The 12,941-nt window shown below is 35.5% G+C and overlaps 1 protein-coding gene across 21 annotated transcripts in view; it reads left to right on the top strand.

Annotated features, from left to right (window-relative positions):
- Positions 1-12,941, top strand: part of MBNL2 (muscleblind like splicing regulator 2) — a 66,694-nt gene that overhangs the window by 39,949 nt on the left and 13,804 nt on the right. For 10 of the 21 annotated variants that reach the window (XM_087937979.1, XM_087937974.1, XM_087937975.1 and 7 more), the window contains 2 exons: positions 3,877-3,912; positions 8,350-8,444. The exons of 4 other annotated variants lie outside the window; for them this stretch is intronic. In XM_087937979.1, coding sequence (XP_087794105.1) covers positions 3,877-3,912; positions 8,350-8,444 — 131 coding nt within the window. The remainder of the gene's footprint in view (positions 1-3,876; positions 3,913-8,349; positions 8,445-12,941) is intronic. 7 more of the 21 variants (XM_087937983.1, XM_026708340.2, XM_087937982.1 and 4 more) reach the window with 2 other exon arrangements.

The following is a 12,941-nucleotide window of genomic DNA, read 5'->3' as shown; positions in this document are numbered from 1 at the left end:
TTTTAAAAGAATATTGTAAAATGTTTAGAAGTGCATAAAGAGGATCAAAAGTTTTCAGTCTGAACCCATTTGATTAAACCTGGTCTTTCAGCAGTCTTTTGGAAAGAGGCACGATCTTGTCTCAGTTTGTAGAGATTCTCAGTGATTCCAGGTCATGGTTGTCCCAAAAGTGGGTTTTTCAGGAGGCAACTGGATAGCGGGCAAAGGTTTAGTTTGCAAGAAATATAAATCTTTCCATTCCCCACCATCCAATCAGAGCTGAAGAATTTTTTTGTATGAGAAGCAAAATGTCTTCAAAGAAAAAACAAGAAAGTCCAGTTGCCTCCTGAAAAAGCACCTTTGAGTCTTGTCTCAGTTCTTTGGCATCTTTGAAGAACTATATGTGTTCTGTATAGATATTTTCTATATAGGACTTAGAAGAACTCAGAAGGACATAGCAAATATATGAAGGTTTACTGGAAATACATTGCTTTTGTGGTTGTTACTATATCTTGCCTTTATTTTCTACAACCCAAGGCATGGTACAAGTAGTCCTTGATTTACAATAGAGCCCAAAATTTCTGTTGTTACGTGAAACATTTTTAAAGTGAGTTTTGCCCCATTTTATGACATTTGCCACAATTGTTAAATGAATCACTGAAGTTGTTAAATTAGTATTAGTTGTTAAGTGAATCTGGTCTCCCCATTGTCATAAGATCAAAAAGGTGATCACATGATCCCAGGACACAGCAACCGTCATTAATTGGAAGCAGGTGTCAAGCATCTGAATTTGGATCACATGATCATGCGGATGCTGCAAAAGTGGCAATTGTGAAAAATGGTCATAAGTCACTTCATTCAGTGCTGTTGTAACTTTGAAGGGTCACTAAATGAACGGTTGTAAATTGAGAACTATCAGTATATTATGCTTCTGCTTCGTGTTCTGCTTTTCCTCCAAACAGTCACCCTGTGAGGTGGATTTACCCTCTCCTTCTCTGTTTCTGTTGTATACAGAAGGCTACCCTTTTATTTCTTTCCAGAGTAAAAATTCTGTTTGATATCTGTGACACTGTCCATCTACTATCTCATTTGATGGTAACTTGAGGCCCCATGTACTACAGTACTACAACCTTTTTGGGCTCCTGTGCCAAAAATTGCATGCACGTTAGCACACATGCACTTGTGTGCCAGCACCCAGAATGCAATGCGTGCCTCCCCATGCCCCTGCATATGCGCATGCAATCCCCACCATACCACCCCCACCACACCACCCCCCGCCACCCCTTACCTGCACTGCACCTCACAGCTGATTTTTTGGCCTCCCAGAGGCTTGGAAAAAGCCTCTGCAAGGCTTCTCAGGTCGAATAATATGTCCGTTTCGTCACTTCCGGTATTACAGGAAGTGACGAAACGGGCCTATTCATCTTGAAAAGCCTTTGCAGAGGCTTTTTCCAGGCCTCTGGGAGGCCGAAAAAGACCTCAAACCAGCCGAAAAATCAGATGTGAGACTTGTGCATGCGCAATGAGGTAAGTTTCCTGCGGCTCGCATGCTGGCACAAATGGCTCTGTATGCCACTTGTGGCACGCATACCATAGGTTCACCATCATGGTACTACATCATATGAGAAAGTTTCACAAAGGCTATAAAATCTGACAGTAAGATAACAAGAATCTTCTATCACTTTTACATTAGATTACATGTCTTAATTTTATCTTCATTCTTTTTCCTGCTTCTCTCTGCCATTTTAATATGTGCTAGAAGAATCTTAAAGTTTTTTAAAACTATTTGCCTAATGTTAATCTGCCCCATGATTTCCCTTCCCAGCAAACATCATTTTCCTTCCCGTATGCTCCAATGGAGGCATTTTAAAAAAAATCTCATTTAAAAAAAAATCACCAATGTAGAATCAGTTCTTTGCCTATCATTATATGTCTGTTGCATATAGTAAGGCAATGATTCATTGATAAATATGTATAGAAATTGCTTTGTTGCAATAACCCATAGGTATCCATCCATCAACTTCTGATTTGGCCTTATGTGTAACATAAAAGGGACCTCAAAAGAAAACGATATGATGCCATTAAGAGAATAACATGTGAATATGAAACTCACAGTTTCTTGGGTAGATAATAGTAAACTGTAACCTAAAGTTTGACTCTATGCCCCAAATGAACCAGTGTTAACAAGCAGAATATTCTAGAAAAACATTTTAACAATACTGTACACATATACACATTTTGGTGCATAGTTGTTTCATGCATATGAGTTCTGTCAATTTGAATGGTGCTTAATATTAAGGTGCTTAAGACAAAAAAGGATTAGTATAAAAAATGGAAAGTCAAAGTCAGGTTGCTAAGGTTCAGAATGAACTATGACTTGCAACAAAAATAAAAGATCATTTTAAAAAGGTTCTTTCAACATGTAAAAAAACAAGAAAAGGGTCAGGGAAACAATGGGTCCACTAATGGGAGAAGACAGCAAGGAAGTGATGGGTAGCAGCGAGAAAACAGAGCTTCTTAATTCATTCTTTGCATCTTCATGCAAAAGGAAAAAAAACAGTCCAACCTCTACCAAGAACAGAACAGTAAAAGACAGACTAAGAGTACAAATTAAAATAGGCAAGAAAATGGTAAGAGAAAACATGTCCACCCTAGATAAGTTCAAGTCACCAGAACTAGATGGATTACATCCCAGAGTTCTGGTAGATGTGATCTCGGAAACCATATCTTTCAAAGATCCTGAAGCATCAGGAAATTACCAGAGGATTGGAGAAGAACTGACGTGATTCCAGGCTTCAAAAAAGGGAAAAAACTGATCCAGAAAACTACAGACCAATCAGCCTAACATCAATACCTAGGAAGATCCTGGGAAAGGTAATCAAGCAACAGATTTGTGAACACCTAAAAGCAAGCAAAGTTATAACCAGAAGCCAACACGGATTGTCAAAAACGGATCATGCCAAACCAATCTCATTTCATTCTTTGACAAAGTAACTAAATGAGTGGACCAGTGAAATGCTGTGGACATAGTCTACTTAGATTTCAGTAAGGCATTTGACAAAGTAGATCACAGTCTTCTTAGTAAGTTAGAAAAATGTGGGAAAGTTACCACCAGATGGGTTTGAAACTGGCCGAAAACCACACTCAACATGTAGTCCTTAATGGAATTATCTTTACATGGAGGGAAGTAAGCAGGGGGTACCCCAAGATTTTGCCTTAGGCCCCTTACTCTTCAGTATCTTCATAAATGACTTAGATGAGGGAATAGAAGGGGAACTCATATACATTTGCAGATGACACCAGGCTGGCAGGAATAGAGATCACATTGTAAAACAGTTATTGTTATATATACTATTCAAACTGAATTCTTTTTAATGAAAATGTCCCATTGTTCAATACTAAAGGAAATGTTTGCTGTACAGATTATGATGATTCATAACATGAACCTCTGGTCACAAATGCTTTTGACCATGACCAAATCAGGTTCCAACCAAAAAAATCACTCCCCCCCGCAGTCGATTTCCCCTTCCGCGCCTTTTTTTTTTTTTTGTAATCACCAAATTTCCAAAATTAGGTTTAGGTCAGGACCAAATCAGGTTGTGACCAAAGTTACCGAACAAATTATGGTTGTGACTAGAAGTTCTACTTACTGTACATTGATAACATCTGATCATTGACTGTAGTAAAGAATTTCATTTGTTGTGTATTTATACAGATTTGTACATAGAAATGAAATGTTTTAGAATAGCAATGAAGCTATGAATAGTATTTTAGAATTTCTATTTAACTCACTTTGGTTTTTCCTTGGGATGCTTGGATCTTTGAATGTTAACTCTAAACAGCTAACCTGTTTCTTCCCTTTATTCACCTTTTTTCACCTACCATTGCATGACACAGGGTCAGTTTTGTGCATGACACCTGCTACCAGTATTGGTAGGTTTCAAACTTATTTATTGATCTCTTTTTAATAGCATTCTCTACCTTTCTTTGTTTGGAGAATTAAAATATAAATTAGACATAAATGGTTACTTTGAATTTTCACTCGAATGGTTAAAACATTTGACATCTATTTTATTTTTTAAAAAGAAGTAAAACCCGGCTACTTAGATGCATCATCATTTGCAATACCAGTCCTACTGGAAAATGCACTTATATCATGAAGTCCAGTGTGCTTTTGCTTTTTTTAACGTATATTTTATAATGCTAGCATTATTGTGTGACAAACTATTGAAAAAAGCAATTTAACTTCATTAGTATTTTGAAGTTTCATAGTGGTATGCCTACATTTTCTTTTTCGCTGTGTTGTTAAAAAAAGTTTTTATCAGTATTTCCCAGAAATGTTATCCTAATATTTGCAGAAAAAATAATCATTAAATATTTTTTATTTGAAACTATTATAAAGCTATTTAACATTGCAGTCCTATAAGTGCTTTTTAGAAGCAATTTTCATTTAGTTCATTGATACATAGCAGTACAGTTTTCAATTTTAAAAAATTAGAAAATTTCCATTTTCTAATTTAGCATTTGTCCAACATACTTTTTTCAACTTAATTTTTAGTAATAACATTATTAAGGTACTGTTTGAAGTTCCAGCCTTAATGCTTGTGTCTTAAAATCAAGATTTTAAATTGTGTTTCTCAGATGCCCTCAACTTTTTCATACCCCACTTTATTTATATGTGGAAATGAATCAAAATTAATTATTATAATCTTCACTTTCCTTGTTGGGACTGTATAAAATAATTCTAGATAGTAGTTAGGTTACAACTAATGTATGATAAAATAAATTGCTTATAGGACCGTAGATGTGAGTGTGTACACACACATATATAAACACACATAAAAACTCACACATATATAAAATAAAAAGTAAAAAAAAATGAAATCAAATTCAGGTGTTTTAATATCCATTTCCAAAATTAAGAAGTTCATTATATTTTTACTTCAATATAATGAAACTTCACTGTTAGGAAATCGCAATATAGAATACACTACCTCAATCTTTATCAGATGGTTGCCATTATGTTAGAATCCTAATAAAAAAATTGAACTCATATTTGAATTTTAAATATAAACTATTTGAAGGTGCTCATGAAATAGTGAACTTTCAATATTTGTTTATCCAAATAGTCTGGGTAGAAAGAAAAGGTTGGAATACAACTTCTGCTACCTTTATTTAACACTATTTTCTCACAGTTATATACTAGGAAGTCAAAAAAGAATAAAGCAAAACTTCTATTTTGTTGCCAGAGAACATTGCATGAGCCTATCCCTTTATACAATCATTACAAAGTTTTTACACACACACATACACACACACACACACACACATGTTTTCTTAAGTTTTCGCGGGTACTTACATGTATGTTATTCAGCTTTGTTCGGGTATTTTCCCACATCATTATAGTTGTGCTTTTAAAGTTGTAGCAAGGTTTCGGCAGAATCGCATCTGCCATCATCAGGCTTCTGTATTGTGTTCGTCTGTGAGTCAGACTTTTACAGTTGTTTCAGTTTTAAATTTGGGGCTAGCCTACTGCTGTGCCAGGATGGCTTTTTCTTCATCCTGATTGGTTGGGAGTCTTTTACTGCAGTAAAAAAGCTGAAACACACTTCCTCACTAGTCCAACACATGAAAGCCACAGGTCATAGCATCAACTTCAATGGCACCAAAACCCCAGCCACAGAATTATCAGAGAAGCCATAGAGATTTAAAAAAGACCTGACAGCATGAATAGAAGAGATGATTCCACCAGACTGTCAATTATTTGGAAGCCTGCACTCACAAACAAAAAAATATCCACACCACTAGCCAGGCAAACACCTGGGCACAAACAGATCCCCCCGATACCTCCAGCTCAAACACACCCCAACCAGGTACCCAGATGAAACCAAGCTTCCTAACAAATGATAGTCATTCATTCGCTCGGAGCCAAGCTGCACTAAAAGCCTCCAATACAGGAACACAATGTTGCCAGCCAATCAAGACACAAAAAAAGCCACAAAACAGACAGAAGATATTAGAAACACCAGTCAAGCAGAACACAGCAAACTCCAAGACCAATAAACACAGACCAAGACTCCCAACCAATCAGGATGAAGAAAAAACCATTCTGGCACAGCAGTAGGCTGCCCCAAATTTAAAACTGAAACAGCTGTGATAGTCTGACTCACAGACAAACACAATAGAAGCCTGATGGTGGCAGATGAGATTCTGCCGGAACGTTGCTACAACTTTAAAAGCACAACTACAGTGACGTGGGAAAATACCCGAACAAAGCTGAATACCATACATGTAAGTAGCCGCGAAAACTTAAGAGAAAATATATATGTATATATATTATGCATACACACACACACACACACACATACATATATATATATAATTATATGCCTCAGAAGTAAACTATATATGGTAAAGCAGATGGAGGGGCTTTAGTTGACTTTGCACATGCTCAGAAGCTAAGCAGAGTTGGACCCAGTAAGTCTCTGAATGAAACAGTGCCAGAGAATGTGAAGGCTGTAGTCAAGATTAGGAAATTGAGAAATGTTCCTAAAAGCATATTCAGACTCTTTTGCTTTGTTTTCAAGAAAACATCCTGGACCTATTCATGAACTCTTAAGTGCAGAAACCTAAGAAAGAAGTAATTAAATAATAGTAAAGGCTGTGAAAGAAGCAGATAGAAGAAAATGCTAAGAAATAAAAGGAAGGGGAGAATATGTTGGAAGCAAGAATTCGTATTGGATATTGTTCCCCCAAACTGTGAATCAGTCTCAGGAAGTGGTAGATACACCTATAAAACAGTGTTGGTAGTATAAAAGAAGCAGAACAAGGCTGATATGCTCAATAACTCTTCTTGGTCATGCAGAATTGTCCAGGAAAGCAGGAACTGCAAGTAATAGGGAATTACACAGGGAAAGAACCAGTTAGAGACATATATCATAATACTATGCACATTAGCACAATTTAAGTTATGTTCAATAGAACATAGAATCATGATCAATAAATAAAATCAGAATCTTTAGAAATAAGCTAAGAAAATAATAACAAAACGGCCTTTATTTCAGTAGACAATTTCATTGTGTATTGACATAAAAAAGGAGACAAAATTAGACGGAAATGTAGTTTTCAGTGGTTTAAAAATAAGCTGGCCATATTGCCTGAAGATGCCAGAAGTGGCATGCAGAGCCATCTCTCCAGGTACATTGTTCTTCCAGATTCTGGTGCGCACATGCGTGCTGGCCAGTTGGTCTTTGTGTTCACAGGAGTACCGGAAACAGGAAGAGCAGCTTTCTGGCCCACATGCTTGCGCCGGCCAGCTGGTCTTTGTGCACACATGCACATTAAAAACCAAAAGACCAGGTGGCTGTCACGCATGCATGCGCTGGGAAGCTAAGCTTCTGGTTTCTGGTGCATGCAGATGCACACTTCCATTTCGGCACTTGGTGCCGAAAAGATTAGCCACCCCTGCTCTATGCCTTTTGCTCTGAATAGGCTTTTCTGTTTTCTTATCAAAGTTAAGCAGAAAAGCACATGTGGATTGTGCACTGTTTGTTCTGTAGGGCTATATGCAGAATGTCTAACAGTAACCCTTAGCAACATAAACGTGCTGGTTATGAAGGGGTTGTAAAAAAAAGGTAAAGGACTCCCTGTGGCTTTTACTCTATTAGTCATTGCCATCTATAAGTGAAGATGTTAAGAAGCATTAAAAGAATAGACAGGCAAGTTTTATATAGGGGAAGGGCGGGGGGGGGGGACAGGGAAATTGTTCTCCACTCCATCCCAATGAAACAGGCTAATTTGGAAGGAGGATGAATGTTTCATGAGAAAGTCATTATGCACTGCTAACTAAAATCAATTTAGAGCACATGCTTTGAAAAAAAAATAGTGTGTAGAATACACCGAGAAAGATTCTTTATAAACTGACTTCTTCCTCTCAAATAAGGCTCCCCTGCTTCCTTCTTTTTGGAAGGAGTTTCCTAGAACAGCATGAGATAAAGTTGCTCCAGATCTGTATCATCTAGGTAGTTCCAAAAAGATTCACGTGCCCGCTTTTTTCAAATATTATTGAAACTATAGTAAGAATACTGAATCATTACCCAATACTTGGATAACATTAACAAATACCTAAAACCGATATTTGTTTTTTCTGGGAATTGCTGATAACTATGACTCCTTTAAATTGTACATGTAATAAGCTATTTTCCCTTTTGTTTTATTTCTCTACCATGCTTTCTTGCTTTGCATTGTGATTGCATGCCATCTGCTGGTTTAACATATGATGGCTTGCTGCTCTGATATTCACCATACCAAAATTCCACTTCCATTGCCATAACGCTACCCACACCGCTTCATTGGCTCCCCTCCTGAAAGTTTCCATGATGCACAGCGCTACGTCCGCCACTGTCTCTGCACCAACAGCTCCTACAGCAAGTGTCCCCTTCGCTGCAGCAGCCTCAGCCAATCAGGTTTGCCTCTTTTAAAGCTTTCTTTCATTTCACAAATCCCAAACTCTAAATGAGTGCTGGTATTTCTTTTAAAAAAAATTCTCTCGAGAGAATTTTTTTCTTCATGTTTTTTACCCATCAGACTTTTCTTTGAAACAGTTATTTAACTAATATTTATGGACAGGTTGCACTTATTTAGAGTTAACATTTATTGCAAATAAGGGTGTAATGTGGCGCTCTGTGTATTTTTGTGTGTGTGTGTGTTTCTCTAATACTAGCCTAGCCGTTCAGTAGCCATTTTAGTGCTGATTTCGTTATCATCCAATTAACTTTTAAATTAATTATTAACTATCTTTTCTCCAGATGATAATTGTAATTAATTATTTAATGTTTTAAAGCAAAAACAGACTAAAAGATTGAGGCTGAAGAACATTTCTATGTACCATACATTTACAAAAGTTTGTATACTATAATTGCAACATTCAATGGGATTTTTAATGTGGGCTGCAAATTTATGAATGATCACTTGGTGGCAGCAAAGAGTTATGAGTTTCTCTTTCACCTAATAGTCCGTTCCCCCCCCCCCTTTTTTTTTTTAGCATTTCAAACATGGCAGCTCTATTTAGTCCTAAGAATCATGTTTAATAACCATTCACAATATTGCTTTTTCTAATTTCTTTCGTATTTAACTACTTTTATTCATGGTAAAAGTAATCTTTAAATAGGAGTTATATCTACATTAATAGACACAATTCCTATCAATAAACCTAATGAGGCTTATAGAGGTTATTTTTTTCACGTTTGTAAAATGGAAGTGAAGCAATTCCTGATTGGATCTGCAATTGTATTTCCATTCCCTCTGGCTATATATTCTTGCTGTTTCCTTCCTTCAAATTCTCATAGTGTATAGGAAATACTTCTAAATTAATGAAGCTTTTGAAAAGATTATTAGAATTATTGTTATGAGTAGCAATAGAAGTCCACGCAAACACTGAGGTACCATTATTATAGGAACTTCATTAAAAAGGGCTTTAGAAGACATCTGTTCCCATTCTTCATGTATAGAATAATTACATAAGGAACTGTTTTCCTGGGTTCTCATTGGATTAAATGTTCCTTGGAGCAGATTAACAAAAGAAACAGCTCACATTTTCAGTCTTTTAAAGTACTGAAACTAAGGATATGTATTGGTTGTGCCGCCCTATTTTATCATACTTCTTAAGTTCTGCTGCCATTTTGGCAACATACTGCTCGTATAGTTTTATTTAATCAGTTATCACTGGAACATTTTATGAAATTAATCTATTTTTACAAAACCAATGCCAGTGAAAAGCACTAAACTGACAATATGTACAGCTATTCTAAATGTGTTTCTTCTCAGTGAATGTGTGGGAGACGTTTTTAAATATCCAAACACAAATGCATTATAGCCTGTTCTTTTTCAAATTAGAGCTTGTCAGTATCAAAAATGGTTTTTATTTTGAAAAGACCAACTGGACTGATTTTTTTGAGGAAAACAAGATGTTTAGTTTCCTACCCTGGAAGCATCATCAGTTGAATTGGATGCTGTAGGAGATGGAAGGACAATTATTGACAGTTGAAATTAGTTGGTGGGAGAAGAAATTATAGGTTCTGACAGGTTCTAGGTTTAGAAACATTAAAGCTTGTCATATTTCTTTGTCTTCAGGCTGCTCTGACGTGAGTTTAAGGAATGTTCTTTCGGTCAGATAAAAGCTAGCAGGAAACTGAGATCACTTAACTCTTCTACAAATGGTTAACAGAATCTAGACTGGTATACAGATAATTATATTTTTAGAACTATTTCCTTATGAATCCTGTTAAATGTCAATAGGTTCAACTAATTTCCAGTTTTATTTTCTCAACAATCAGTGAAACATAATCATAAAGTAATACATAAAATCATAAGGTAATTTAACTTTGCTGAAGTAGGGGATGGGTGCACTATTCTTGCACGATAGTATCCAAGAAAAACAAAAGAATGTAAAATTCAGATACTGTATAATTCATTGTGAAGATATGTAAATGAAACAAGCACTAAAGAAATACAAGTAGTATTACACACACAAGTGAAATCATGCTACATTCAAAAAATAATAGTTCACTTCATACGTTCATAGAACAATACTTGTTTTCAAAAATCTCCATGCAGGACACGCTCAGTCAATAAATAATAGGCACCTGTTTTGTCATTTACATTTTTATTAAGTTTATCAGGATATAAAATACAAAAGAAAATTAAAATAGTGGGAAAATGGAAAAGGGAAAAGGGAAGGGAAAAAGTTAGGGTAAAGTGGGAGAAGACTTCTGACCCTTTTTAGCACAAGTAGAATAGGATAATAACATTACAACCTCATTTTTTTTACTTTTGCATGTTAATATATACTAGCCTTTTCTATAATAACAAATCTATCTAATCAGCAAAACCCAAAGTCAAAGTTTCACTTTTTCCCCGTCTCAAGCACAAAATCTAGAAACTGTTTCCAAGTAGAAACAAAATTAGATGTGTTCTTTTTTTTTTATTAAGGCAGTCAATTTATCCATCTCTGCTAGTTCAATCCATTTTTCAGCCAGCCATTCATTGTGAGAATTAAGATATCTTTCTGTTTTTGCGAATAAAGCATTCTTGCTGCTGTCAACATGTATAACAAACAAAGTTCCTTTTTTTCAAATTCTTTGTCCATTAAACCTAAAAGAAACATCTCTGGTTTTATTTTTATATTCTACTTTAAGAATCTTCTGTATTAAAATATGAATCTTATCCCAGTAATATTCTGCTATGTAACATGTCCAGCAAAAATGATAAAAGTTTCTTTTTTACATTTACATTTCCAATGTACATTTGAAATAGCTTTATATATTTTTGATACTTTATCTGGTATTAAATACTACCATACATCATTTTAAAAAACTTTAAATTAAAATTTAGTGTAAATTTTAAGCCCTTCATCCACACATTTTCCCATTGTTCAAGCATTATACTATACCCATATTCTTTGCCCATTGAATCATGGAAGGCTTCACATATTCATTCTCCAGATTCTGCATAATCTTAAAGTCTAACATAAGAAGCTGGTATCATCTTTCCTGTAGCAGTTCAAAGGGTCCTACCCAATATTCCTTTTTTCCAATTCTTTTTCCTGCAACCTCCTATAAAATTAGTTGGACTGAGACAAAGAGATCAGGCTAAAATCATTCAGTAAATCTGACTTGTATTAGATAATTGTACAATTAGCTACCAACCATACTTTAGTCTCAATTACTTGCCAATTTTTAGATTCTGTCTTATAGACAGGGAAAAGTCTTTTGAACATGGGCACAATTACATCTAGGATGTAATTGATTCACATGAACCATTGAAGTATGATGTGTTTTAGAGCAAATAAGAAATATGCCAGCGCTTGCTACTTAAGACTTCTGACTTCTGTTGCAAGCAGGTACGGCTTGGGAACTATAGTTCGTTCCATCATTTGTTTGATCATTTGTTTACAGTGTTTCAGGCATTATAACCCAGGGGGCATTCCTAATGTAAATCAGTCTTCATGCTTTACACAAGCAACTAAAACTGTGCACTCACCTGCCCATGGTTTGTGATGCATCAAGCCCATGTTATATATGCAACTTCCAAACAATGTTAACAGACATATCTTTACCAGTAAAATGGTATACTAGGATGCTACTGTGATTGACAATCAATGCAAGCGCTTAAAAAGAAAAAGAAGTGGTTGCCTTTCTGTAAAATATTTCTAAGCACCCGTACAAAGAAAAATTATCAGTTGTTGAACTGTTGCTGCTGACCCCAGTGTGTCATCTATTTCATGTTCCCCAGTAAAGAGAATTTCTCTGAAATAATAAGGAAAATTACAGATGTGTAGACAGTACATACGATAGGTGTGCCTACATCATATGGAAATTACAGCTTTCCATAGTTTATATTGTAGGTTAGTTGATAAACTTTCTAATTGATCCAAAGATTTTATTTTGTGTTGTTTTGTTAAAAAAAAGTAATATTTAAAATATTTTCACAGATAATTTGTCATCAGTAATTTGTATGGTAAATATCTTAACCTGAATAAACCATTCAGATATCAAATGGTGATTTGTATCCTTCCTTGAGTTAGAGAGAGCTCAATCTAATGAACTTAGCCGTGTTAGGCCTAACCACACATATCCATCATAGGAAACTGATTAAGAAATCATCATTGCTGTCCAAAGCGAATTTGAGAAAAGGGCCATGATTAAATCACAGTTCCTTATACAGAATAGGAAATTTCCATGTACCAGAGATTTTGTCTGTTGTCCATATGTTCTGTTGTGCATTCAAAGTTCTGATGCTTTGGAGCAGTCTTTCTTATTTGCCGAGACAGTAAAGTGGTAACACTGCAGCATTAATTGTAGGCAGAAATATTATCCAGATTATATGTCAAATCTAAAATTTGTTCATTAATGAATGCATTCCAGGTTTTGGTGTTATTAAGAAACCTATGCTACAACTGGGCT

This window comes from Pseudonaja textilis, chromosome 8 (assembly GCF_049901715.1).
Source record: "Pseudonaja textilis isolate UNSWEBS1 chromosome 8, rPseTex1.2, whole genome shotgun sequence".
NCBI lineage: Eukaryota > Metazoa > Chordata > Lepidosauria > Squamata > Elapidae > Pseudonaja > Pseudonaja textilis.
The sequence above is the reverse complement of the archived record's forward strand: the minus strand, read 5'-3'. Positions and strand labels throughout refer to the sequence as shown.